Raw genomic sequence first — 25,395 nt, forward strand, 5'->3', positions numbered from 1 at the left:
ATTTAAGGGCAAAGTTTTTATGTTCATAAACTAGCTCAACTCCTGGCAGTTCATCCTGGCAGATGAACATTATGTAAATAAAGTTTCTCTTCCCCATTTCTCAACCATCATGAACTCAGTTCTACTGTCTAGCTACAGGTTTCCATGACGACTGAGGAAGAACATCTAAACAAGAAAAAAAAAAACCACAAAAACGAAATATATACGTTTTGGCAACATTCAAATGTGATACTTTTCACCCAAATCTTTAATAAGAGTAAATCCATACACTATTTAAATATTTTTTAAATCAACATTTATTATCAATCACCATTGCTAAATGGAGCCTGTAGCCCCTGCCTGTGCAGAGAAACAGTGCCGGGGCCACTGGGATGACATTCCCCTTTCCTAAAATGGGAGGTTATTCTAATGGGAAAAAGAAAAACCAGAGAGATCTGTACTGGACCTCTTCAATAGAAGAATTGAAGGCAGAGGATATCCATTTCCTTCAGCAAACACTGAGGACTTTAAAGAGCTTCTTGGCTGTGTTTCTCCTAATCTAGAATTAATAGGGCCAGGAGATAGCCAAAGATCTGGGAACAAAACAGGGGTGAGCAATTTTATAGCTGGTCCTGTATTTCCCACCTCTACCCTAACTTCTATGAAGAGAAAGTTCACAGCCTCAGAAGAGGGCAGGAGTTTGCCTGGAATTCCCTCTCCCTGTTTAAAGTAATTAAGAAAAAAAAAATTTTAGCTGGGTGTGGTTGGCACATGCCTTTAATCCCAGCACTCAGGAGGCAGAGGCAGGCAGATCTTGGAGTTCGAGGTCAGCCTGGTCTACAAAGACAGTCCAGGACAGCCAGGACTGTTACACAGAGAAACTGGTCTCAACACACACACACCCGCCCCCGAAAAAAAAAAAAGAAAAGAAAAGAAAAAGAAAGAGAGAAAAAAGAAAAGAAAATACTTAAGTTTCTACCTATCTATATTTCGGTTAATAACCAGAACTTCACGGGAACAAACCTTTCTCTATTTCTTAAGACTCTGCTGAGAGATAAGTGCTTTACGATAACAAACTCAAGTAAACCCATTAAGGCAGTGCCTCCCATGGTCACACGGTCACAACCAGTAGCTGGAGTTACGCCTATGGAGTTAGACTCTTCAGCTGCTGAGACGCCAAGGACAGCTAGGCAGGGACTCCACAGATTGATGGTAATTTCTTGGTCCTTCTTGTCCTGTCTTAATCACAGTCCTTCGTCTTTCCCACGATTAATCTGTGTTTCAAATGCGTATGTCTGGCGCTGAGGGGCCACAAGAGCTGCAGTAGCGGCAGGTTGAAGCTCTCTTGGCGGCAGACTAAGGCGGCTCCTGGGCTCAGAGCCTTCTGTGCCTTCCGGCGGCGGGAGTTCCAGACAACTCAGGGGTCGGGAAGAATGGGGAGGAATCGTGCTACAAGGAGAGGTTCTGGAGTTGAGGCTGTAATCCCCACTTCCGGTACAGGTCTGGGTCCGCCGAACTCCCCCAGTCTCAGTCCTTTGGCGTTCCCGGGCCAGGGCCACAGCAGCGTCGAAGGAAAGACTTCCGCCATTCCTCCAGGAAGCGCGAGAAGCCCAAGCCCTCTCTCCAGGAGTCCCATCAAGCCTACCAGGCCTCGGACATGGGCTTGCAGGTGCTATGTGGATCTTGCTACACATTGCACTGGGCATCTTGGCAAACTGTGGTTTGGGGGGCACTACGGGGACAGAGCGGACCTGTCGGACCTGAACAAGGGTGGAAGCCAGACGCATGCCCACACCACCCGCTGAACCACAGGGACAAGAATACAGGTCACATGCCTCGAGACTGAGCTGTCCCTCAGCCTCCATCCCCTCTGGTTCTGATGGCTGTGGGGGCGCTGGTTCCACTTCAGAAGTCTGTTCGTTGACTTCTGAACTGTCAACCTCCAGAACCTCGACCCCTGGCCCTTCAGAGAGGGCCCCGTCTTCTAAGTGGTCACCAACAGCTCTCTTGCCTTCAGTGTCTACGTCTACATTTCTTTGTTCCTTGCTGACTTCCTCTTCCTTCCCATCCCCGTCATCATCCTCTTGACTTCCGCTGCCTTCACCATGTCCTTGGTCTCCTCTTGACTTAAGGTCACTACTCCCCCCCTGACCTTTGATCACATCCTTTCCGCCTTTCTCGGCCTCTTGTTTGTGTACACCTTCCCGGCTCTCCCCAAGAACCAGGCCTTCTTGGACCACATGCTCTGGATCCATTTCAGGTTCTGCTGGGGTGTCCCCTCCTTTCTCAGCCTCTTCCTTTTCCCCAATCTCTCTTTCCTTCTCGTCTTTTACCTGTTCTCCTCGTATTTTCTCCATATCCTGAGCCTCCTCCGTACTTTCAACCACTTGACCTTTGGAATTTTCTTCCTTGGCCTCCACCTCTTCGCTACTCTTTTCTTCAAAACAATCCACCGCCTTTTGGCTTCTTTCAGCCTCCCCTCCTCCCTCATCAGCCTTTCCAGCCTCACTCTCAGTCCCTGGCGTTGCCTCTGCTTCTTCCCTGTTATCTGATGTGCTTCCAGGCTCAGTTTCCTTTTCCTGTCCAGTTTCCCAGCAGGCCGGTTCTTCTCCAGCCTGGGTTGGAGGTGGTTTCCCACCCCTTGCTTCCTCTTCCTCCAGGCTCCCTACACCTTCCCAGTTCGTGGGTTTGGGCCCCAGAATTGGACTCAAATCATCATAAGCACTCAAGAAGACATCTTCCCCACTTTCCTCCTCCACTTCAGGTGTGGGACCAGCAGAATCAAGGGAACAGCAGTTAGGAGCCAGGACATACTGCGCATCATCCAGGGACAGATCATCCAGGGGTGGCTCCACGGAGAACTCCTCCACCTGTAGGCATAGCATCGTATCTAAGAACCAGGTAGCCCTATCCACTCTCTGGGCTCCGCATCCCCAGCACCCCGTCTCCTCCTTACCTGAGGCCCAACTCCCAGGAGCTCCTCCAGGTAGCCCATCCCTGGGTCGTCCTCCCCAAGGGAGAAAGCTGCTGCTCCTGCTGCTCCTGCGGCTCCTGCCTGGGCCCCGTCCCTGTCCTCCACCCCCACCCACTCAGGCTCTGAGCTGCTCAAGTCCTCTAGGAAGGAGAAGGAATCCTGCACCTCCTGGGACAAGGTGTCCTCCAGGGCAGGAGTCATGTCTGCTGGGCTTGAGTCAACCAGGGGACCCGGGACTGATCTCGCCTCCGACTTCTCATCTGCTGAGGGAAAGATAGTTCCAGGAATCAAAAGTCAAGGTCGGCCCCAACCCTTTCCAATATGGTATTCCTTACACTGACACGTTTAGGGGCCCAACACTCCTGGCATATAATACGTAGTGTTATAGTCCTCTCAGACCAGAATGATCAACTACTTCCAGCTCGCTTTACTAATCCTCACCCAAGTGTCAAGCATTGTGGGTTGTTTGTGTCTTTCTTTCTCCCCCGACCCGCCGCCCCCAGACAGGGTTTTTCTGTGTAGGCTTGGCTGTCGTGGACTCATTTTGTAGACTAGGTTGGCCTCGAACTCACAGAGATCTGCCTGCCTCTCCCTCCCTGAGTGCTGGGATTAAAGGCGTGTGCCACCCTGCCTGGCAATGCACGCCTTTAATCCCAGCACTCAAGGAGGCAGAGGCAGGCAATCTGAGTTCAAGGCCAGTTGGTCCTCAGAGTGAATCCAGGACAGCCAGGACTACAGGAAAAACCCTGTCTCAAAAAACAAAAAAACAAACAAACAAAAAAAAAAACCAACCCCCCTACCCCCAAAGCATGCATCACCATGACCAGCTCTAAGCATTTTTTATATTTTTATAATGATTTTTTTCTATTTTCCCTGCAGAATAAAATATTATGGAGAGGAACTGGAGAGATGGTTCTGTTCATAAAGAGATTGAATGCAAATATCAGGACAGGACAGGAGTTTGATTCCCCAGGATACAGCGGTGCTGGGAGGAGGGGGCAGGTGGGCCTGTCCACGGAGCTAGTCAGCCAACCACCCTAGCCTGGCAAGTTCCAGGCCAGTGAAATACTCGGTCATAGGAAGAAAAAAAAAAGTGTGGACAGTGTCAGAAGAATAAATACCTAAAGTTGTCCTCTGGTTCCTAGGTTCATGTGCACACGTGTGTAAGCAACTCCCCTACACACAATGCAATCAAAAATGAAAGAACTGGTATGGAGGATGTTATACCACACGCTTTGCTGAGACAACTCTCCTGTATCCCAGGCTGACCTCAGGCTACGGAGCTGCGGAATGACCTCCGGCTTCCATCCCTCCTCTCCCCACCTCCTAAGTGTTGGGTCACAGACACAAGCCTCCATATCAGGTATATGCCCTGCTGGGGATCAAACCCAGAGCCGTGTGCGCGCTAGGCAAGCGCTCTACCAACTCAGCTGCCTCCTCAGCTCCTCATCCTTGCTTTGCATGTAATAAAAACTGAAGCTCAAAGCAAATTTGTCCAGGGTCACTATGTGGTACGGACGAAATCTGAGCCTCGGTCTACTTAACTGCTCTGCTTACCTCTGTCCCACAACGCCAGGACTTCTCTTCAGTGACACTTTAGGAGTAGGAATCTGAGCATGGATCAGACCCTGGCCCTGCTGCTTCCTACCTACGTCAGCAGTAAACTGTTGACGAGAGCTCTCGGGCTCTGCTGCTGTGATGTATGAATAGCAATGCAGAGCCGGGCAGGGTGGCGCACGCCTTTAACCACCACACTCGGGAGGCAGAGGCAGGTGGATCGCTGTGAGTTCGAGGCCAGCCTGGTCTACAAAGCAAGTCCAGGACAGCCAAAGGCTACACATAGAAACTCTGTCTCCAAAAGCAAAAACAAAACAAAAAAGAATAGCAATGCGGCCGGGCGTGGTGGCGCACGCCTTTAGTCCCAGCACTCGGGAGGCAGAGCCAGGCGGATAGCTGTGAGTTCGAGGCCAGCCTGGTCTACAAAGCGAGTCCAGGACAGCCAAGGCTACACAGAGAAACCCTGACTCAAAAGACAAAAAAAAAAAAAAAAAAAAAAAAAAAGAATAGCAATGCATCTATCTTCATGTTATGAAAAACTAAATGAGCCAATGCCTGCAAAGTGCCTAAGTAGCCCTTGCTACATGTTGATACGTTTGTTAGATCTTAGTATTAACATTGCAGTGGTTTTGTTTTGTTTTGTTTTTGACAGGGTTTCTCTGTATACTGTTGGCTGTCCTGGAACTCACTCTGTAGACCAAGGCTGGCCTCAAACTCACATCAGTCTGCCTACCTCTGCCTCCTGAGTGCTGGGATTCAAGGCGTCTGCCACTACACCCAGCTTTTTGCAGGAACTTTTGACACCAACTTTTGTACTTACCCATACTTGTATTTACTAAATCTCTTAGATGCCTGACACACAGCCCCATTCTTGGTTATTAAATCAGTGATTTGAAGCTTGGCAGAGATTTCCCCTCTCCATGAACTTTGTATAACCTGATAATATTAGGAACTCCCAAACCCCAAATCTAAGACAACACCAAGCCTAAGAGCTGAGGCCTCTGACCTTCCAAGGCCACATCCTCAGCATCAGAACCTCAACCTAAAGTTCTCAGACCCCTTTCCAGCCTTATGCGGTCTTTGAGTTCTCACCTGGGGGGCCAGGGCCAAGGCCTGGGCCTGGGCCAGGACCTGAGGCAGGGCTCGACCGAGGCTGTAGGGCAGGACACTCAAGGCCACGGGTAAGCCTGACCAGAGAGACGTTAGAGATGATGTTTGGGGGTACACTGAGGATGGAGGTTATGTGGAGTGGGAGGTTGACGTTGTAAGGGTCTGAGATGTGGACCCCGGCACAGCGTTCGGCCCGACTGCTACCGGAAGCCCGCAAAGCTGACCGTCCGGTTCGTGGAGTTCCTGGCTCAGAATTCGTACTGCCTAGCACCTCTGCCTCAGGCTCCTGTTCACCTTCCGCTGCGTCTGTAGAATTATTCTCCAAGCTCTCAGGCATTAGCGAGCTTGGCTGAAGACTGCTGGGCCCCTCTGGCTCTGTGGAAGATAGATAGGGAAAGGGTCAGGTAGTCTGTAGCCTCAGCTCCAAAGGGTCTTCAGAGCTCGTGTAAGACCTCAGCTGCTCTGTTTTCTTAGATTCTAGGAGCAGGGTAATTGGAAGGTACCGGACACAGCTTCCTTTGGCCACCACTGCAAGTTATCAACCCGCTCAGTGTAGGAGAGATAAACATGTTTTTGTGTTGGTCCCAAGTGTGGGATGGGGAACAAACTAGTGAGAGAGCAGGGGATGTTTATCCCCTTAGAAGTCAAGCCGTTTGGTGGGGGAGCTTGGATGTTGCCAGCTGAAAACATCCTAGTAGAGACTCTGAGAGGAGATAAATATGTAAGTCCAAAACAAGAGGCTTGAGAGAGAGGACTTGTGGTTGTTTTGGTTGTTTGTCACCACTTCAAGAGACGCTCCTAGAGAGAACCGCTCCAGGGAAGGTTTCAAGGCTTTGGACTCCAGCTGAGGCTTCAGGTTCCGGTTGCTCCAGGTTCCAGCAGCAACTTTGGTGGGATTGCTGGTTTGCTGAGGTCCTGCTGACTACGCCAGGAGAATCGTTCCTCGGAACTAAGGTTTTCATTATTGTGTTCTTGTTTGTTTGTTTTTTGTTTTTGTGCCTGTGTTTTTTTTTGGTTTGGTTTTGGGTTTTTTGTTTGTTTGTTTGTTTTGTTTTTGTTTTTTGTTTTTTTGGTTTTTTGTTTTGGCTTTTCGAGACAGAGTTTCTCTGTGTAGCCTTGGCTGTCCTGGACTCACTTTGTAGACCAGGCTAGCCTCGAACTCACAGAGATCTGCCTGCCTCTGCCTCCTGAGTGCTGGGATTAAAGGCGTGAGCCACCATACCCAGCTCATTATTGTGTTCTTTAATCTCCTTTTCCTATTGTTTGGGTTAGGCGAGTTGTAAGGGAGGTAGGCTCGTTTAATAAGTTCATAATAAAATATAGTTGTTAAGAAAATTGAGCCTGCAGTTCAGCAGGTCAAAGGTCACACAAACCTGATGGCTCTTCTTCCATCTCTGTAGCTGCATCACTAGCCAGCACTACCACACATATGTGCACATGTTTACACCTTCCTACGCACATACCCACAGTCTCCCTCTCATACAAATACTCATGAACACACTCATAGATTAGACAATAGGTTTCTCACTGTAAAAGCTTGGCATCAATCTCTGAAACTGGTATATATAGGAACTGATTTTTTAAAAATTACTGGACATAGTTGGCCACATTTATAGATATGCAGGCTTTTGCTGTTATTGTCACAGTATTTACACACATACACACACACACACACACACACACACACACACACACACACGCAGCCACTAACACTAAAACAGACTTACCGTCACTGGCCCCAGCTACAGCACTCAGCGAATCCATGCTCTTAGCCGGCCGCAGCGTGCCCTTGTTGGATTTTTCTTCTGAGAAGACATATGGATGTACATAGCACCAGGACCTTGCATTTCCTCCTCAGCAGGGTCCTAGCTCACCATCATCCCAGACTCACCGCTATCCTCGACCCTCAGTGGAAGTTTACGCTTCGTCTCATGTCCCGAGCGACCCAAATTGAAGATAGATCGCCATTTCCTGACCTTCAAAGAGCCCTTTCTCCTGCAGAGAGTGAAGACACGGTTACGAGTGGAGCCTGGTGATCAGTGCAAAGGAAGACGTCCCAGGAAGGAGACCTTACTTACTTGTGTTCTGCAAGCTCGATGATAGTGTGGTAGGGGCGGATCTGCGGAGGCCCATCCCCCGCCTGCAGGATGCTAGGCAGGTGGTAGGGAAGAGACCTGGGCATGAGGTCTTCAGAGCTGCCTGATGCCCGAGCTCCCGGAAGTGCTTTCCATCCACTCTCCAGATCTGCCCCTGCTGGGAGAACAAAAAGAATTGGCCAGCCCAAAACAGAGCCAAGAAAGGAACCTCAAGTCCCCGGTCCATGCCCGTCCCTCCCTCCCAACTACCAAGCTAAGGATATACGCAGAGGCTCTTGGAGATAGACCCTCTATATCCATTTCAGAAGGGTATTCTCATGAACAAAGGGTGCCAGGAGACCCCAAGACATTAGCCTTGGCACCCAAGGTGATGATGCAGAGGCCGCTTGTGTGCTAGAATGACAGTAAAAGGCGCCCCACTCAAGCCCCAGCTGTCTTCTCTGTAGGTGATCATCACCTACCTCTCTCCACAAGAGACACTGTCTTCCCACCCACAAAACGACAAAACGGAACTAAGTGACTCTTGAGCCTCACTACACTCGATATTCACCAAAAGACCACAAAACAGCCAAAGCGCTCTGTAGCGTGACTCCGCTGGCAGAGACTGCTGATATGTCACAGGCAGAAAGGATGCTAACCAGAGAGGGAGTCACCCCCAAAGAGCTGGTCCACATGGGTGAGGATGAACTCCACAACAATGGACTGCACTCGCACCTCCATGAACGCTGCTGTCCCATTGAAGCCCGAGGCCTCGATGTCCTTAGACCTGCAAGGATGTTGCGTTAGTTCCTCCCCAAACCTCAAAACACCTTCCTCCTAAATGCTTCCTGAAGTGTGTATGTGTACACATATATACATATGTATTCACATACACACACATGACAGAGAAGGTCTCAATATTACCGTGGCTGGTCCAGAACTTTCTGTGTACACCAAACTGATCTGGTACTCACAAAGATCCACCTGCTTCTGTCTCCTGAGTGCTACTGTGAAAGTCCTGTTGTAAAATGCCCAGGCTCTGAAATACCCTCTACTCTCCGTGCCTTGTCCTTACCTCCATTTATTCTTTCCTCTTTTTTTTTTTTTTTTTTTTTTTTTTTTGGTTATTTTTGTTTTGCTTCGTTTTTTTTCAAGACAGGGTTTCTCTGTGTAGCCTTGGCTATCCTAGACCAGGCTGGCCTCGAACGCACAGAGATCTGCCTGCCTCTGCATCCCGAGTGCCGGGATTAAAGGCGTGCGCCACCTCCACCCAGCTCATTTCTACTTCTTAAACCACATGCATGATTCAAGATCAAATGCCCCTTCTCATAAGAAAGCCATCGTAGACACCCTCAAATAACCTCTATTTTCCTTTCATACTCCTTGCACTGTAGCACAAACGGCAGGCTGTGAGAATTGTTAATAATAATGCTTTGTGCCACAGTGAGTGATAACCAGGCCAGTTCTTGAATAGATTGTAATGATGTTTACTCAACAAATGTTTGGCAAAGACTAATATTCTAGTCCCTGAACCCCACAACATAGTGTAAAGAAGCAGAGTCCTTGCTCTTAAAAACTTTATTTGGGGCTGGAGAGATGGCTCGGCAGTTACGAATACTGACTGCTCTTCCAGAGAACCCAGGTTCAATTCGCAGAAACCACATGGCAAGATTACAACTGTAACTCCTGTTCCAAGGCATCTGACACCCTCACACAAACATACATACAGGCAAAACCACCTGTGTACATTTTTAAAAACTGAAAAAGAGAGAAAGAGAGAGAGGGAACTTCATTTGAGCAGGGCACGGTGGCTCACAGCTGTAATCCTAGCACTCGGGGAAGCAGAGGTAGGCGGATCTCTGTGAGGCCAACTTGGACTTGGTCTACAAAGTGAGTCCAGGACAGCCAAGGCTACACAGAGAAACCACATCTCAAAAAAAAAAAAAAAAATTTCACTTCTCCTCAGAGAAGGCCCAAGCAGGAGGACTTTATACTACTCGGCCACTGCTGAACTTCCGTGTCTTGCTGGGTTTATGAGACCCCCAATTCCTTCTCCAGTGCACCCCACAACCACATCCATCTGTATGTATCTTGCTATAACAAGATAAGCCTTCCCAGAAGCTACACACCCCTCACACACACGCACCCACCTCAGCAGGTTGGGGGCCCACACAATTGCCAAATTGCGGGCATGCATGTTGGTTTGCGCACTGAATGAGGCCATGTGGACCAGGTGCCGCATAAGGAACTCCAGGGTCCTGCAAAAAGCAAGAAAGGGTTCGCTTAAAACACAGCCTGAGCAGGGTTTGGGGCTGAGACGTGGAAGCTGGGAGGAACAAGCACAGCTTGGGCCATAGGTGGGCCGAGGGGGTGTCTGGAGTACAGAGGGCAGACCCCCACACACCTGTAGTTTTGGATCGGGAGCTCTTGAAGCACATCCAGGATCTTGATCAAGCGTTCTGGCTCCAGCTGCACTGCCACTGCCTCCTAATGGGGAACCAAGGGTATAAGAAGAAATCACTGGCCCAGTGTGGTGGCACACACCTTTAGTCCCAGCACTCGGGAGGCAGAGGCAGGCGAATCGCTGTGAGTTCGAGGCCAGCCTGGTCTACAAAGAGAGTCCAGGACAGCCAAGGCTACACAGAGAAACTCTGTCTTGAAAAACCAGAAGGAGGAAAAGGAGGAAGAAGAGGAGGGGGAGGAGGAAGAGGAGGAGCAATCATTGACTAAAGGGGGCCCCATTGCTCCTCAGAGCGCCAAATTTAAAAATTTAGGGATTATCTGTGTTATATCCCAAAACAGCCCCCCCTAGATCTTCAAGGCACCACAAAATAGTGAAGTAAAAACACCTCAGAGCCAGGCGAGGTGGCATACATATATAATCCCAGCACTCAGGAAAGCAGAGGTAGGTGAAATGCTGTGGGTTCAAGGCCAGCCTGGAGCAAGTCCAGGACAGCTAAGACTACACAGGGAAACCCTGTCTCAAAAAACCAAAACCAGCCGGGCGTGGTGGCGCACGCCTTTAATCCCAGCACTCGGGAGGCAGAGGCAGGTGGATCGCTGTGAGTTCGAGTCCAGCCTGGTCTACAAAGCAAGTCCAGGACAGCCAAGGCTACATAGAGAAACCGTGTCTTAAAAAACAAAAACAACAACAATAACAATAAAAAAACCAACTTCAGACCCACAAATGACTGGCTGCTGAATCTTATATATACACGTAATAGTGTGTCTTGTGACCTTGAGCCACTCCCTGTCATTCCCCTGCCTCAGTGTCCACTTTGGCACAGCTCTGGAACTAGACTGCAGAGTTGTTTAAAGGTGTCTGGGAAGAGGACCCTCCCAGGCTAGTCTGGATGGACCAAGCAGGTTGCTGTTGCTATTCGGGCTTTCAGTGTTTTGCACTCAACAAAATGCAAGCTCTTTCTGCAAGTAGATAAGATAAGACTTTGCTCTAGTTGCCGAGGCTTGGCTCAAACTCTGTATGCTCCAGCAATCCCGCTGCCTCATCCTCCCTAGTAGCTAGAACTTTATTTTCAAAGTATTAGTCAGCCAGGCGTGGTGGCATGTGTCTTTCACCCCAGCACTTGAGGAGGCAGAGGCAGGCAGACCTCTGTGAGTTCGAGGCCAGCCTGGTCTACAAAACGAGTTCCAGGACAGCCAAGGCTACACAGAGAAACCCTGTCTCAAAAAAGAAAAAAAAAAGTATTACTCAAATCAGGGAACCATTTTTGTCATAAATCTTTCCCTCCAACGCTGTTTCACACACAATTACAGTTGATGGAGGGACATCCCTGAAGATGTTTTTGCTATGTAAACGACACTCTTGTTCTCTGAGTGCAGGGGAACCCTGGTGTAGGTGCTTTCCAGGCCTCTGGGCTCTGACAACTTGCCCTTTACCTCCCAAATCTCACTCTTGCGCTGTGTGCGGTCTGCGGGGCCTAGGGGAAATACACCATAGGGAGAAAATGAAGACAAAGTGGCCAGGGCTTGGCAGCGGTTACAGGGACTAGAAGATTTGGGGGAGAGGAATCTTTTCCCCAGCCATTTACTGTCACTGATGATCACTCAGGCTGTGGCTGGCACAGGACACACCTGGGATGGCAAAACAGAACCGGTTGCCCTTGGGCCCTGTCTTCCACCCTTCTTGCCTCTCAACTCACAGCAAATTTGTCATAGAGCCGGTAAGTGAGGAGGGGATCAGGTAGTTCTCTGAAGTAGGCCTTGCACAAGGAGGAGACGCAGTGAATGTCCTGGAGGTAAACGTCCCGGCGAAGGTCTGGCTTCCGCTCTGCCTCAAACTCCTGCCTGGGGAGGTGCAGAGTGGTCAGGCATGGCCAAGATAAACAGAGGATCTCGAGGGAGAAGTAGGAGCCATGGAGGCCGGTTGTGGACAGGGCCATGGCTCAACACGTGCGAGACTTGGAAGGAGGATGTTGGAATGTTACATAAATGCACGTGGACATATACATTGCTTATATATTAACTGGCATGTTTACATATATTTCCAATATATGTCCACAAATACTAGGAATTGTATATACGGATATGTAGGTGTGAACAGAAAGATGCCGGTGTAGAGGTAGGTGCCTGGATCTCTGCATGACCAACCAACGATATATGCTTAGCAATGACATGGACATGATTAGCAGCAGACATGGAGAATGAACTTCAGCGTGTCTTTTCTATTTCCTCTCTTTCTTTCTTTCCTTTTTTTTTTTTGTTTGTTTGTTTTTGTTGTGTTTTGTTTTTTGAGATAGGGTCTCACTGTATAACTCTGAGTGGCCTGGAACTCAATATATAAACCAGGCTGATCTCTGACTCACAGAGATCCATCTGCTTCTGCCTCCTGAATGCTGGCATTCAAGGTGTGTGCCAGGATGCCTAGCCAAGTGTAATGCTTAAAACAAACATGTTAAGTCTTTATGGTCTTGATTAGATTAGCCAGCAGTTGCTCATATATGGCACCCAATGTACCAACAACCAAAAGAAAAAAATAGATAAACTGAGAATGCAAATTCTCCTGAAATTAGCCTATGCTGTATAATGAATTCTAGCTCTGAGTTACAGTGTAACACTGAAGAAAAAGCCAGGTGGTGGCACATGCCCTTAATCCCAGCACTCGGGAGGTAGAGACAGACAGATCTCTGTGAGTTTGAGGCCAGCCTAGTCTACAAAGTGAGTTCCAGGACAGCCAAGGCTACACAGAGAAACCCTGAAGACTGAAGAAAAAGAAAAGAGGGGGCGAGACAAGGGACTAGGGAGATACCTCAATCAATAAAGTGCTTGCCACACAAGCATAAAGATCTGAGTTCAGATCCCCAGCACCCACATAAAAACCCAGGCACAAGAGCAGAGGCCCAGGCTCAGCACTGGAGAAGCATATGTTGGGGCATCCCAGGAGCCCAATGGCCAGTCTGTCTAGCCAAATCTGCAAGCTTCAAGTTCAGCAAGATACACCATCTTGCCCTGCGTGGTGGTCCACGCTTTTATTCCCAGCACTTGGGAGGCAGGGGCAAGTGGATCTCTGTGACTTCAAGGCCAGCTTGGTCTACAAAGGACAGGACATCCAGGACTGTTACACAGAGAAACCCTGTCTCAAACCCCCCACGCCCCCCCACACAAAAAAATACCTTGTCTTCAAACAACCACAGTAATAGCAATAACGTAGAGGGGTCTGGAGAGACGGGTGCCCAGTGGTTAAGAGCACTGGCTGCTCTTCCAGAGGACCCAGGTTCCATTCCCAGCTCTCATATGCTGCCTCATAGCCATTTGTGACTCCAGTTCTGGGCCTCATCTGGCCTCTGTGGGCACCAGGTGGTGCATACATGGTGCAGACATACAAGCAGGCACAACACTTATACACATGAAAAATCTTTTAAATTCATTTAAAAACTATAGTGAAGACAAGCAACACTGACCTCTGGCCTCCACACAAATGCACATAACTACACAAACACACATGTACATGTACCACACACAAAAAAAGAAAAGAAAAGGGATGTTTATGAGCCAAAGGACACTATCAATAAAATGAACCCTGGCTTCAAAAATCCCCACTACCACAAAGAAGAAGAAGAGGAGGAGGAAGAGGAAGAGGAGGAGGAGAACAACCCCCAGCCCACAGATGGGAAGAGCAAACCCTGCTTATCACATATCTGATTAAAATATAGTTTTCAGAACATATAAAAATCTCATCACAACTCAACGATTAAAAAAAATTTTTTTAAATACAAGCGTAAGATTTAAATCTCCCTCAGATTTCTCAAAAGAAAAACACGTGAAAGTTATTCAACCTCATCTGCAGCTGGGAAACTGTATCGATCCCAATGACATATCAGTACACAGCCACCAGGATGACTACAGTCACAAAGAGACAGTAACAAAAGCTGGCAGGGATGTGGAGAAACAGGGACCTTCATGCAGCTGCTACAGCCAACGGTTTGGTAGTTACTGTTAAAAGTTCAACATGAAGTCACCATATGGCCCAGTAATCCCACTCAGGTACACACTCACAATAACTGAAGACATGTTCATAAAAAGACTTGCACATGCTTGCAGCAGAATTAGTTGAATTAACCAAAAGAGGGAAACAACCTGAACAGCCAGCAACTGATGAGTGGGTAAAAAAAAAAAAAGTTAGGTAGCTAGAGAACTGTATTCATGTACAGAAAGCAGTAAAATATGACCACATGCTACAGCATGCTTGAACCTTGAAAGAACTCAAGGTTGAAGAGCCAGACTTACAAGAAACATGTATTGTATCGTTGGTTGTTATGGGGTGTCCAGAACAGACAGATCCATACAGACAGGCAGTTTGGGATTAGGGGAATGGGAAGTGTAGGGTTTCCTTGGAGGATGGTGACGTGTTCTGGATGTGCCGTGATGACGGTTGCAGTGTTGTGAATACGCTAAAAACGATTGAGTCAAACTTCTTCAATGGCGAATTTTACAGTACGCACATCATATGTCTGTGCTTGTGTGTATGTGTCTGTGTGTATGTGTGTGTGTGTGTGTGTGTGTGTGTGTGTGTGTGTATGTGTATTAAAAGCAGACTGTGTGTATGTGGGAATGGAGAGTGTGTGTTTTGGGGAGTGAGCTTGAGGTCCCCACTTTGCCTGACCAGGCTTTGGAGCCTCTCCACGGAATAGTACCTAACCTTTGTGCTTCCTTCTTCCTCTTCCCTTCACCCTGTCCTCCATCTCTCCCCCGGTTGCTTTTACCATGGCTCTCTGGCCTCCTGCCCACAGAGTCTGTCCGCTCTGTCTGACTCACCGGAGCTTCTGGATGTTGGAGGACACCCCTGAGAGGCGGTAGATCCCATCCACCACTCCATACTCTTGCACAAACTCTGCACAGCTTCTTAGCACCTGGGGCACTGGGGACATAGAAGGCGGAGAAAAGAAAACCTGAGAGGCTGGAGACTGGAAAAGGTCTGCGAAACAGAAGCGTCGTGTAGAGGGTTCTCTGAGATAAAGAGCAAACTTTTGGGGGAAAAACCCTCATGAGAAAGGTTCTTATAGATGAGACCCAACCCACCTATCTTTGTATAATATTTCTGCCCCTTGGTTCTGGAGTCTCGGCATAAAGCCCTGTGCTGAAGAGGAACTTGCTACAATTCAATACTAACCCTCTAAGTTCTCTTTCTTTCAAAGCTCTGTGGATCAGGCTGACCTGCAACTTGCAGAGATCCTCCTGCCTCTGCCCCCGAGGCATGAGTCACCAGTGCCTGACTCATTTGTTTGCTTCTGAGACACAGTCTCACGGATCTGACCTTCAAGGTGCTATGTTGTTGAGGGTGTCCTTGAACTTCTGATCTTCCTGACTACTGGGATTGCACACTGCTGTGCACCATCACGTTATCTTTCATTTTTTTTTCTTTCCTTTCTTTCTTTCCTTCTTTTTCCTTGTTTTTGAGAGTCTCACCCACCCCAAGATGACTTTGACCTTGTAGCTAAAGATGACTTTGAATTTCTGAATTCTTTTTCCTGAATGCTGAGCTTATAAGCACATGCCCCATGCTTGGTTTATGTGATCCTGGGGATCAAGCCCAGCATCTGTGCATGCCAGGCAAGCACTCTGCCAAACCACGCTACATCCTCAGTCTCTCTTGTTGTGATATATACTCAGTTGTATATCCTGCTTATTATTTATGACTGACACGGAAAATGATGGGCTAGGGTTGTAGAACAATAAACCATTTATTACAATAACCTTTCATTCTATCTTTATAGTTCATATATATTTAACAGCTTATATATAAATTCAGATAACAAAAAAAACCCTTAAAATTAGTTATCTTAAAGATAAATAATTAAGTCGGGTGTCGTGGCACATGCCTTTAATCCCAGCACTTAGGAAGCAGAGACAGGTGAATCTCTGAGTTCCAGGCCAGCCTGGTCTACAAAGCAAGATCCAGGACAGCCAGGACTACGTAGAATGACCCTGCCTCGAAAAACCAATAATAGGGCCGGGCAGTGGTGGCACACGCCTTTGACCCCAGCACTCGGGAGGCGGAGGCAGGCATATCTTCATGAGTTCGAGGCCAGCCTGGTCTACAAAGAGAATCCAGGACAGCCAAGGCTACACAGAGAAACTCTCGAAAAAAAAAAAAAAGAAAAAGAAAAAAGAAAAACCAGTAATAGTTATCATCATCATCATCATCATAAAAGCCACTCATATTTGACTTTTCTCCTTCACAGAAACTCTGTGTGTACAACAAGGAGACAACAATACAGGTCAGCAATGGTGTGAAAAACAAAAAGAAGGACTGGGAGATGGCTCTGTGGGTCACCCATATAAAAATATGGATGCAGTGGCTTGACTCTGTAATCCCAGCATTCCTACAGTAAGATGGGAAGTGGAGACAAAAGAGTCACCAGAAGTTGGTGGGCGAGCTAGCCTGGAGTACACTGCGCATGTGCAGCAGAAACAGAAGAGACCCTCTGCCCACAATGGAAAGCTAAGGTCAAATCTCAAAAGTGGTCCAAATAAATAAATAAGTAAAAAATTTGAAAAGCCAAAAGTACAACAGCCATTTTGTTTATTTGTTTTTCCAAACAGGGTTTCTGTGTGTAGCCTTGGCTGTCCTGGACTCACTTTGTAGACCAGGCTGGCCTCGAACTCACATCGATCTCCTTACCTCTGCCTCCCAAGTGCTGAGATTAAAGGCGTGAGCCACCAGGCCCAGCCTCAGTAGCAATTCTTAACTGCTGAGCCATCTCTCTTGCCCTGCATTCAGCCTTCATTACTGGAATTATGGAAAGAGCAGGTCTGCAAACTTTGAAACTAAAATTTCTCATTGAAATAGGTTGTTACTAGCTGGGCGTGGTAGCATACACCTTTAGTCCCAACACTAGGGAGGCAGAGGCAGGTAGATCTCTGTGAATTCAAGGCCAGCCTGATCCTCAAAACTGAGTCCAGGACAGCCAGGACTGTTAACACAGAGAAACCGTGTCTCGGGGGCAAAGAAAGAAAGAAAAAGAAAAAAAGTTGTTACCTCAGAAATTTTAAAGGGGTCAGCAATTGTGTGAGGCAGGGGAGACAAAGTAAGAGACTGATCTCAAGACTGCATGTATATAACAGTCTACCCACCATGAAGAAGTAAACACTGCTTTTCCCAACTAAAATGGAAGCCGGCAGAAGGTAGCACTTTCCTTGGTAAGAAAGCATGCAGTTACACAGTGTGACATTGGGAAGCACCAGGCCTGACTGCATGGTCAGACAGAGGAGGAGAGAATTGACTTCCACAAGTTGTCCTTTGAGCTCCACATGCCCTCCATGGTGCATGTGTGCCCACACATGCACACACAAAATACATAAAACCAATCTATTAAGTCACCTCTCCTGACCCTGGGCCACCACTACACCACCAGACTAATCTCCTTAAAGATAATACTGTGACATGTCTCATGTCATCTTGACACAGTATCAGCTATGATACTCTCAAAAACAAATATTGAATCCCGAATAGAAACCCCAAGATAGCTATGAGGGAAACCCAACACAAAACTCTAAACTGACATCCTTGCTGCACTTTAAACCGTTGGTTAAAAGCACGCAGCCTGCCCTACCCAAGTACCCATTGCTTATCTTAAAACATGAGGATACAGAATACAGAGTAAAATATGAGCTCCTCAGCCTGGGATATAATAAGACATTCACAAACCAGGTCCTGACGGATTCTATGAGTGAGCCCTTTGCCAGCCCATAAACAAGCCTGGGTACCATTCCTCATTGATGTAGTTTGGTTATGCTTATTCTCTCAAAAGCTGGTGTGCATGAAGCTCAATTGCCAGTGTGGTGATGTTGAGATGGAACAACAGTTAAGAAGGGGGACGTAGTGATGAGAATTAGGTCATGGGGTTCTCTCCTCATGAATGAATTGTAATTGTCTCTTGATTTTGTGGGCTTTATTTGGCTTTTTTTTTTTCCTGTAAGTGTGTATATTCTTGTTGTCTGAGGCATGGTCTTTTTTTTTTTTTTTAAAGATTTATTATGTATACAGTCCTCTGCCTGCATGTACACCTGCACACCAGAAGAGGGCACCAGATCACATTATAGATTGTTGTGAGCCACCATGTGGTTGCTGGGAATTGAACTTAGAACCTTTGGAAGAACAGACAGTGCTCTTAACCTCAAGCCATCTCTCTAGCCCTGAGGCATGGCATTTATTACTAGCTTTTCCAGACCCTCCTACGGTATTCAAGGACTGCAATTATAACTGTGTGCCACCGCCCCTTACAGTGCTTCCTCCTGGGAGGGGTGGGTCTTGTGTGTCCGGACCAGAGAGTGAGTTGTCACACCAATGCCACTTCATGCTCCTGGTCCCTTCTTTATGTAGACAGCTTTCTTCCCACCTCACCATATTGTGACATAGTTGTGGATCCCTTGCCAGGATGCCAACATATGCTCTCTGAACCCCTCAGCCACTGTAGTCACGAGCCAAATTAACCTCTTCATGATTTCTCCATTTGAGGTGTGTTGCTGTAGCAACACAAAATTAAGGTACTCTCCTCTCTGGAAATACCTTCCTTTCCAATTGCCTGGTAAACTATTCCTGGAAGCATATCTCAAGCATAACCTCCTAGCTGGGCAAAGTGGCACATGTTTATAGTCCTAGCTCCTTGGGAGGCTGAGGCAGGCGAATTGCTTGAGCCCAGGAATTCAGGGCCATCCTACAGCATAACAAGACCATCTAAACACACACACACACACACACACACACACACACACAAAGGAAAAACAAAATCAAAACCTAAACAAGGAGTAAGCAGTTAAGAATGCTTGCCTGAGCCAGGCAGTGGTGGCACACACCTTTAACTCACTGCTTGGGTGACAGAGGCAGGTGGATCTCTGTGAGTTCGAGGCCAGCCTAGACTACAGGGTGATTCCAGGACAGCCAAGGCTACACAGAGAGAAACCCTGTCTTGAAAAACTAAAGGAGAGAGAAAGAGTAAGAGAGAGAGAGAGAGAAAGACAGAGACACACAGAGACAGAGGAGAGAGAGAGAGAGAGAGAGAGAGAGAGAGAGAGAGAGAGAGAGAGAGAAGAGAGCGCTTGTCTGGAAAGCAGGAGAACTGGAGTCCAGAGCCCCAGACTCCATGTAAATGGGTTGTAAGTGCATCCTCGGATGGTAGAGATGGGGCTTGCCCCAGAGCAGTCATGGTGACACTAACCACATCAGTAAACTGTGGGTTTGACTGAGAACCTGCCAAAAATAATATGCTAGAGAGTGATGGAGGAAAAATCCTAAAGATCAACCTCAAATCTCCAAACACATGTACACACACATACACACAAGTGAGTAAGACAAGAGTAAGTAAAAATACCACTTTTGATTCTGAACCCTTTGCATATATCTACACTACAGTTCCCATAGTCCTTTGCTCACCTCAATATTAAGGTTTTGCTTTTTTGTTTTGTTTGTTTTTCGAGATAGAGTTTCTCTGCGTAAGCCTTGGCTGTCCTGGACTCGTTTTCTAAACTAGGCTGGCTTCTAATTCACAGAGATTCGGCTGCCTCTACCTCCTGAGCACTGGGATTAAAGGCGTGTGCCATCACCACTTTGGCTTATTGTGGTATTTTTTAAAGATGTGTTTAGGGCTGGAGAGATGGCTCAGAGGTTAAGGGCACTGACTGTTCCTCCAAAGGTCCTGAGTTCAATTCCCAGCAACCATATTTATAATATCTGATGCCCTTTCCTGGCCTGCAGGTGTACATGCAGGCAGAACACTGTATATGTAATAAATAAATAAAGATATGTTTAATTTGTATGTGCATGTTTGTACATATTGTATGTGCACCATGTGCGCGCAGGTGCCTGAGGAGGATGCTGAGAACTGAACCCAGGTTCTCTGAGTGAGCAGCAGATGTTGTGCCTTCTCTCCAGCCCCCAATGTTACAGTACTTACTACACTTTATTAAATGTGTTGTAACTAACACCTCCTGACAAATGGTAGAATCTCATCAGAGAATCCTATCTCTCACTGTGGTGAAACATCAGGCACTCAAATGTTTGTTAGATTATACAGTGAATTAACTCAAATAACATCAGAATCACCAGTGAGATTTGATAAAGGACATTGGGTCCTATTACCTGGGACTCACCAGAAATTTTTCTTGAATATGTCACTGTCAGGGAAAGCTGTGTTTCTTCTAAGCTACCTAGTTTTTTGTTCCCTAAAAGCCTTGTGAGTCTCATATGACTTTAACTACTAGGCAGTTCAAGGCCTACCCCTAGCAGCCACATGGAACTTTCTAGTATGCATTTCCGGGCACTACTCTTCTTACCTTCCCTTCAATCCAGTTCCTTCAGCTGTTTATTTTGTTTGTTGTGTAGGGTCGCAGAAGTCCAACCACGCTTTTTGTGGAACAAGGTATGACAGGAAAGTGGGGGTGAAGGATAATCCCCCCAAACAGTGGTTTTCAGCTTTCTTCCTGGGACCTGGTTTTCAGATCCTTTTGCCCATAACCAGAACTTGGGTAAGACAAGAAAATGAAGGGTGAAGTCTGCATCTTCAGGGCTGTACATGTGTTAACACGTACCATCCTTCAAATGAGGGACCTAGGACATTTGCACAATGTTCTTAGAATGAGTGATCCCTGAAGTTTTGGGCCCTCTCATTTTTCTTCACCTCACTCCAGTCCTGGCCTTGTGGATTACTGTTCACGCCTTCAGAACCCATTTTCCAGAGTCCCGTGTCCCCCCCCCCCCCCCCCGCCCATTCCTAGCTCTCCTCACAGAACGCAGAGATGAGGCCAACCTCCTTGTTGAAGCTGCTGCTCTGTTGCTGGGTGCCTAATGCTACACGAAGTCTTTTGGCCACCACATTACTCTGCTGATTCATAAATAGTCTGCTGTCTGGGCCTGGTTAGTATACTCCAGCATTCAGAGGCACATAGCAAGACTGTATCTCAAAATAAATAAATATCAACAGACTGCTCTCATCTGAACTCCTAGGCTCAATCCTAGTCAGGTTTTCCTGTCCTGTTCTTTTTTCTTTTCTTTTCTTTCTTTCTTTTTTTTTTTTCTTTTTCTTTTGGTTTTTCGAGACAGGGTTTCTCTGTGTAGCCTTGGTTGTCCTGGAGTTGCTTAGTAGACCAGGCTGGCCTCGAACTCACAGAGATCCACTTGTCTCTGCCTCCCAAGTGCTGGCATTAAAGGCCTGCACCACCACTACTCAGCTCCTGTCCTGTTCTTTTCCGTTGACTTTGAACCTCTGGAGTAGGTCTGTACAGAGGTGGGAGATCTCAAGCAGCCTGAGCCATGTGGGAAACAAGCCAAGAGATAGCAGGACCAGAGACATGGTGGAAGTGCAGATATAAATCAGAGGAATAAAGTCAGAGATGCAGAGACAAGATTGGGGTGATGGAGTCAAAATGACTCAAAGGATATGGGCGGAGCCACGGAAGACGGACTTAGAGTGAGAATCAGAAACGTAAGCAAAGTATCCAAGTGTTCACAGTATGGGCTCAGATCCCAAAGGGCTGGGGAAAAGGTCTGAGGTGGAGCAAGGGTGTGAGGATACAGCAAACCAACATGATATATCTGGGAGTATCAATTCACCAGAAGCAGATGATGTCCCAGTCTGGGCCTTCATTTCACATTGCGTCTTTGGCTAATGAGAGAAGCTGTCCCCAACCAGCTTCGTTCATCCCTAACTAACATGTGCCACCTCTCAGTACCAGGATGCTCTGGGTAAGAGGAGGGCTTCTCATTGATGCTCTGGTACCCAAGATTCATCTCTCAAGCCTTGAGCTCAGGTGAGATTCTGGTGAGAGACAGAAGGTGCTCTGGGATTTACGTGCCATCAGGGACCAACCACTCTTCGTTATCCCTGGATCTCTAAAGAGAATTCCCTTCACCTGCTGGGAACAGTGGGTCTGGGGATCACAGAAGCAGAGTCTGGCTGTCTATGGGTTTTATGTTTTGCGATAGGATTAGTGAGCGGAATCACAGGAACGGGCAGAGCCAGGGTAAGGAGGCTGAACTGAGGGTTTGCCAAGAGCTACAAAACTATCATCCCCAAATAAGCCATATGATTCGCTGCCAAAAGCATTATCTAGTGCTGGCTAGGTGGCTCAGAGTTAAGATAACTCACAGGGCCAGGCATGGGGGTACATGCCTGTAATCCCAGCACTCAGGGAGGCAGAGGCAGGGGGAACTCTGTGAGTTCAAGTCCAGCATGGTCTACAAAGCAAGTCCAGAACAGTTAAGGCTATACAGAGAAGCTCTGTCTTGAAAAAGCAAAACAAAAGCTGAGAGAGAGAGAGAGAGAGAGAGAGAGAGAGAGAGAGATGACTATTCTTCCAGAGGACCTGGGTTCAATTCCCAACACCCACATGGCAGCCAACAATTGTCTGTAACTCCAGTTCCAAAGAGAATCTAACGTTCTCTTCTGTCGTCCACTGGCACTTCACACATGTGGAACACAGACCATACATCCATACATGCAGGCAGAACATATATATATATACATCTCAAATAAGTTTTAAATCATCTATAATGCTGGTGAGATGGCTCAGAGGGTAAAAGGTGCCTGCTATCAAGCCCAAAGACCCCAGTTCAATCCCTGGGACCCACATGCTAGGAAGACAGAACTGGCTCCCAAAAATTGTCCTCTGACCTTCTTCATACATGCACCATGGTATATGTGGCCACATACTCACACACAACAGAAAATAAATTAAAAAAAAAAATCTGACCTGTGAGATGGTCCGGTGGATAAAGGTGCCTTGCCACCAAACCTGACAACCTGAGCTTGATCCCTAGGACTCACGTGATGAGAGGAGAAAATGACCCCCTCAAGTTGTCCTCAGACCTTCACACCTGCACTGCAACTACCGTGCCTCCTCCCCAACGAGTACACAAAATATATAAATAAATAGAGTAATAATTAGGGGGGAAAAAAGATTCATTGTCTGGAGTGGAAAGATTATAAAGGTGCCAGGCCCTGCTTACGAGAAGAAGGCAGCACAGAAAAGTCCACCTCAGCCGTTTTACATTTTCTTGGGGCCTGGGCTTTCCCTTAATGGAGGCTAGTAGAGGCAGGGGCCCTCTGATGGAGGAGAGAAGGGGAAGGAGGTGTTTCGGGACACAAGGGCGGGGCTAAGAGCAGGAAATGAGCTGGGAACCACCCTTCACTGCAGGCACCACAACCAGAGAAGGGGACAAAGAGGAAATGACAGATTGGGGTGGGGTGAAGGGGGGGGGGCAGAATCATGCCCCGTTTTTGTTTTTGGGGGTTTTTTTTTTTTGCGTTTTTTTGTAAGTTGCTCAATGCCCTGAAAACAACCTGGGCTGTGTAGTCAGGAGAGCTCTGACCAATTTTAGACGGAGTTAAGACATGGTTCTGAATGCGTACCAGGCAGTGGTTGTCCCTGGGCCTGCTGGCTTTCAAACCTACTGCCTAGTAAGCTGGAGAAGGAGCCGAGGGCGCCCCAGACGGTGCCCACACCCCTCGTTATAGCAGCTTCCACTCCCAGCTTCAAACCAGGCCTGAAGCCATCGCGGCTGGCCAGCGGGCCGTTCACTTTTCCTGTGTTCCCTACACCAGCAGCTTCTCCCCTCACCTTCTATTGCAAACCTGTTTCCCCTTCGCAAGCAATTTAAAAGAAGGCCACTCAACCCAGTGCGGTGGCTCCCACCCGCCTTTAATCCCAGCACTCGGGAGGGAGAGACAGGTGGGATCACTGTGAGTTCAAGGCCAGCCTGGTCTACAAAATGAATCCAGGCGAGCCAAGGCTACACAGAGAAACTGTGTCTTGGGGAAAAAGAAAAAAAAAGGGAGGGGTCACTTCTTCCCCGACACCCTCCTGTGGCCCAACCAAGCTGCAGAAAGAGGGTCCAGGCCCTTGTGCCTTGGTGTTCTTCTCTAGCTAGGATGCCTCCCTCCCCAAGTTCCATCCCCAGGATGCTTGGGTCCATTTATTTGTTCCACCAGCTATCTCTTCAGCCCCTCTTCTGACATACGGCCTCCATTTGCTCCTTCTGTCCCCAGTCTTCATCCTCTCGTCTGGTTCGTCCATCTCTCCAGACTTGCCGAATGTCACCCTCCCTGCCTCACGTTCCCTTGGGAGTTCCCATCCCCAAGCGCTCTCACAGAGGTGAACCTCTCTGTCTTCTCCAAGCCGCATTTCCCCCGTCTTGCCTTTGCGTTGGTCTCCTGGATGGTGATGAAGCTACTGCCCCTCCCCTAAAAGCTGATTCTGCCCAACAAGCCAAATCAAGCCAGAGAAGACAAGCACAGCAGTCCACCCACCCAGCTGTCTGTGGTCCAAATGGCCTCCTTACCTTCCTGGCCCGAGTGCAGTAGATGCTCGCGTAAGTCACACCCAAACACCCGTTCCTTGGAGTTGCCTTTCTTCTTTCCTTTCTGCCGAGACTTCATGGCCAGAGCCCCAGGAGTCTGGCCCTACAACCTCTGTCTCCTAAGACCTTTGACCTACCAGTGCCCCATGGGATCCCAGTCAGTAGTTGGGTTTGGCCCAGCCCCAGTGGGGCAGGGCTCCAAACTGGAGGTGGAGGGTGGCCGGGGCAACGGACAGCAGCGCTTGCCCCTTGGGGCCCCCCGGGGGACACACGGAAGTAGATATGGAAGAGGAAGCTACCAGAACCCTGGCATGAAGCTGTGTCTCGTGGCCAAGCTGAGCACTAGCCCTTCTCTCCCTGTGCAGCTCTAGGGGGGCAGGAAGCTGTGCAGCTCCTCAAACCCACTTCCTGTTAGAGCATCTTTGCAACCACAGGCCCTGGGGTGGGGGAGGTAGCTGACATTCACATCCTCATCGCTGCGGGGACTTCATCCATTGGCCAGAAAGCGAGGTGATGTCAGAACACAGGGGTGGAGTAATGGTGCCTTGGGTGTGAGCAGGTGGCTGGCATTTCTAGAGACCAAAATTCTTGGGTTGGACAGAGACCTGAGGCTTTGCTTGTGAGCAAGGCAGGAAAAGACCGGGCAAAAACATATCCAGGATGGAAGATACCTCTAATGGCGCTGTCATCTTGGTTAAGCCACACTGCTTCACCTCAGCTGCCATGCATTTGAAAATGAGGACACAGGTCAGGTGACTTTTGAGTTTCAGTTTCTTTGTAGAAGTGTACAAGACTGTCCACCCCACACAGCTGCTGGAAGTTTCCAGTTCAGTCAAATTTGAAACACTCCACAAACTAAGGCACTGGCTTCCCCTAAAGGAGGTCATGTC

The 25,395-nt window shown here is 48.0% G+C and overlaps 1 protein-coding gene and 1 long non-coding RNA gene across 8 annotated transcripts; one reads left to right on the forward strand and one right to left on the reverse strand.

Moving 5' to 3' along the window:
* Positions 1 to 946: 946 nt before the first annotated feature.
* ARHGAP30 (Rho GTPase activating protein 30) lies at positions 947 to 24,880 on the reverse strand. Of its 7 annotated transcripts, none has more exons than XM_084795680.1 (12): positions 24,488 to 24,880; positions 14,968 to 15,070; positions 11,856 to 12,000; positions 10,100 to 10,182; positions 9,846 to 9,953; positions 8,355 to 8,482; positions 7,699 to 7,870; positions 7,512 to 7,615; positions 7,348 to 7,425; positions 5,603 to 5,995; positions 2,936 to 3,216; positions 947 to 2,849 (listed from the first exon to the last, which is right to left on the reverse strand). In XM_084795680.1, exons 1-12 carry the CDS (start codon positions 24,582 to 24,584, stop codon positions 1,224 to 1,226), a joined length of 3,318 nt encoding a protein of 1,105 aa, XP_084651806.1. In that variant the 5' UTR covers positions 24,585 to 24,880; the 3' UTR covers positions 947 to 1,223. The 7 variants fall into 7 exon arrangements, with proteins under 7 accessions (XP_084651806.1, XP_084651807.1, XP_084651809.1 ...); XM_084795681.1 differs by having other exon boundaries at positions 2,936 to 3,213; positions 24,488 to 24,879; XM_084795683.1 differs by having other exon boundaries at positions 3,119 to 3,213; positions 7,699 to 7,873; positions 24,488 to 24,879.
* Positions 1,573 to 5,364, forward strand: LOC311605349. The gene is made up of 3 exons (XR_014781898.1): positions 1,573 to 1,648; positions 4,217 to 4,316; positions 5,163 to 5,364. It is a non-coding gene; the product is annotated as an uncharacterized lncRNA (long non-coding RNA).
* Positions 24,881 to 25,395: the final 515 nt, after the last annotated feature.

This window comes from Acomys minous (genome assembly GCF_964271855.1).
Source record: "Acomys minous genome assembly, chromosome: 1".
Taxonomy (NCBI): Eukaryota; Metazoa; Chordata; class Mammalia; order Rodentia; family Muridae; genus Acomys; species Acomys minous.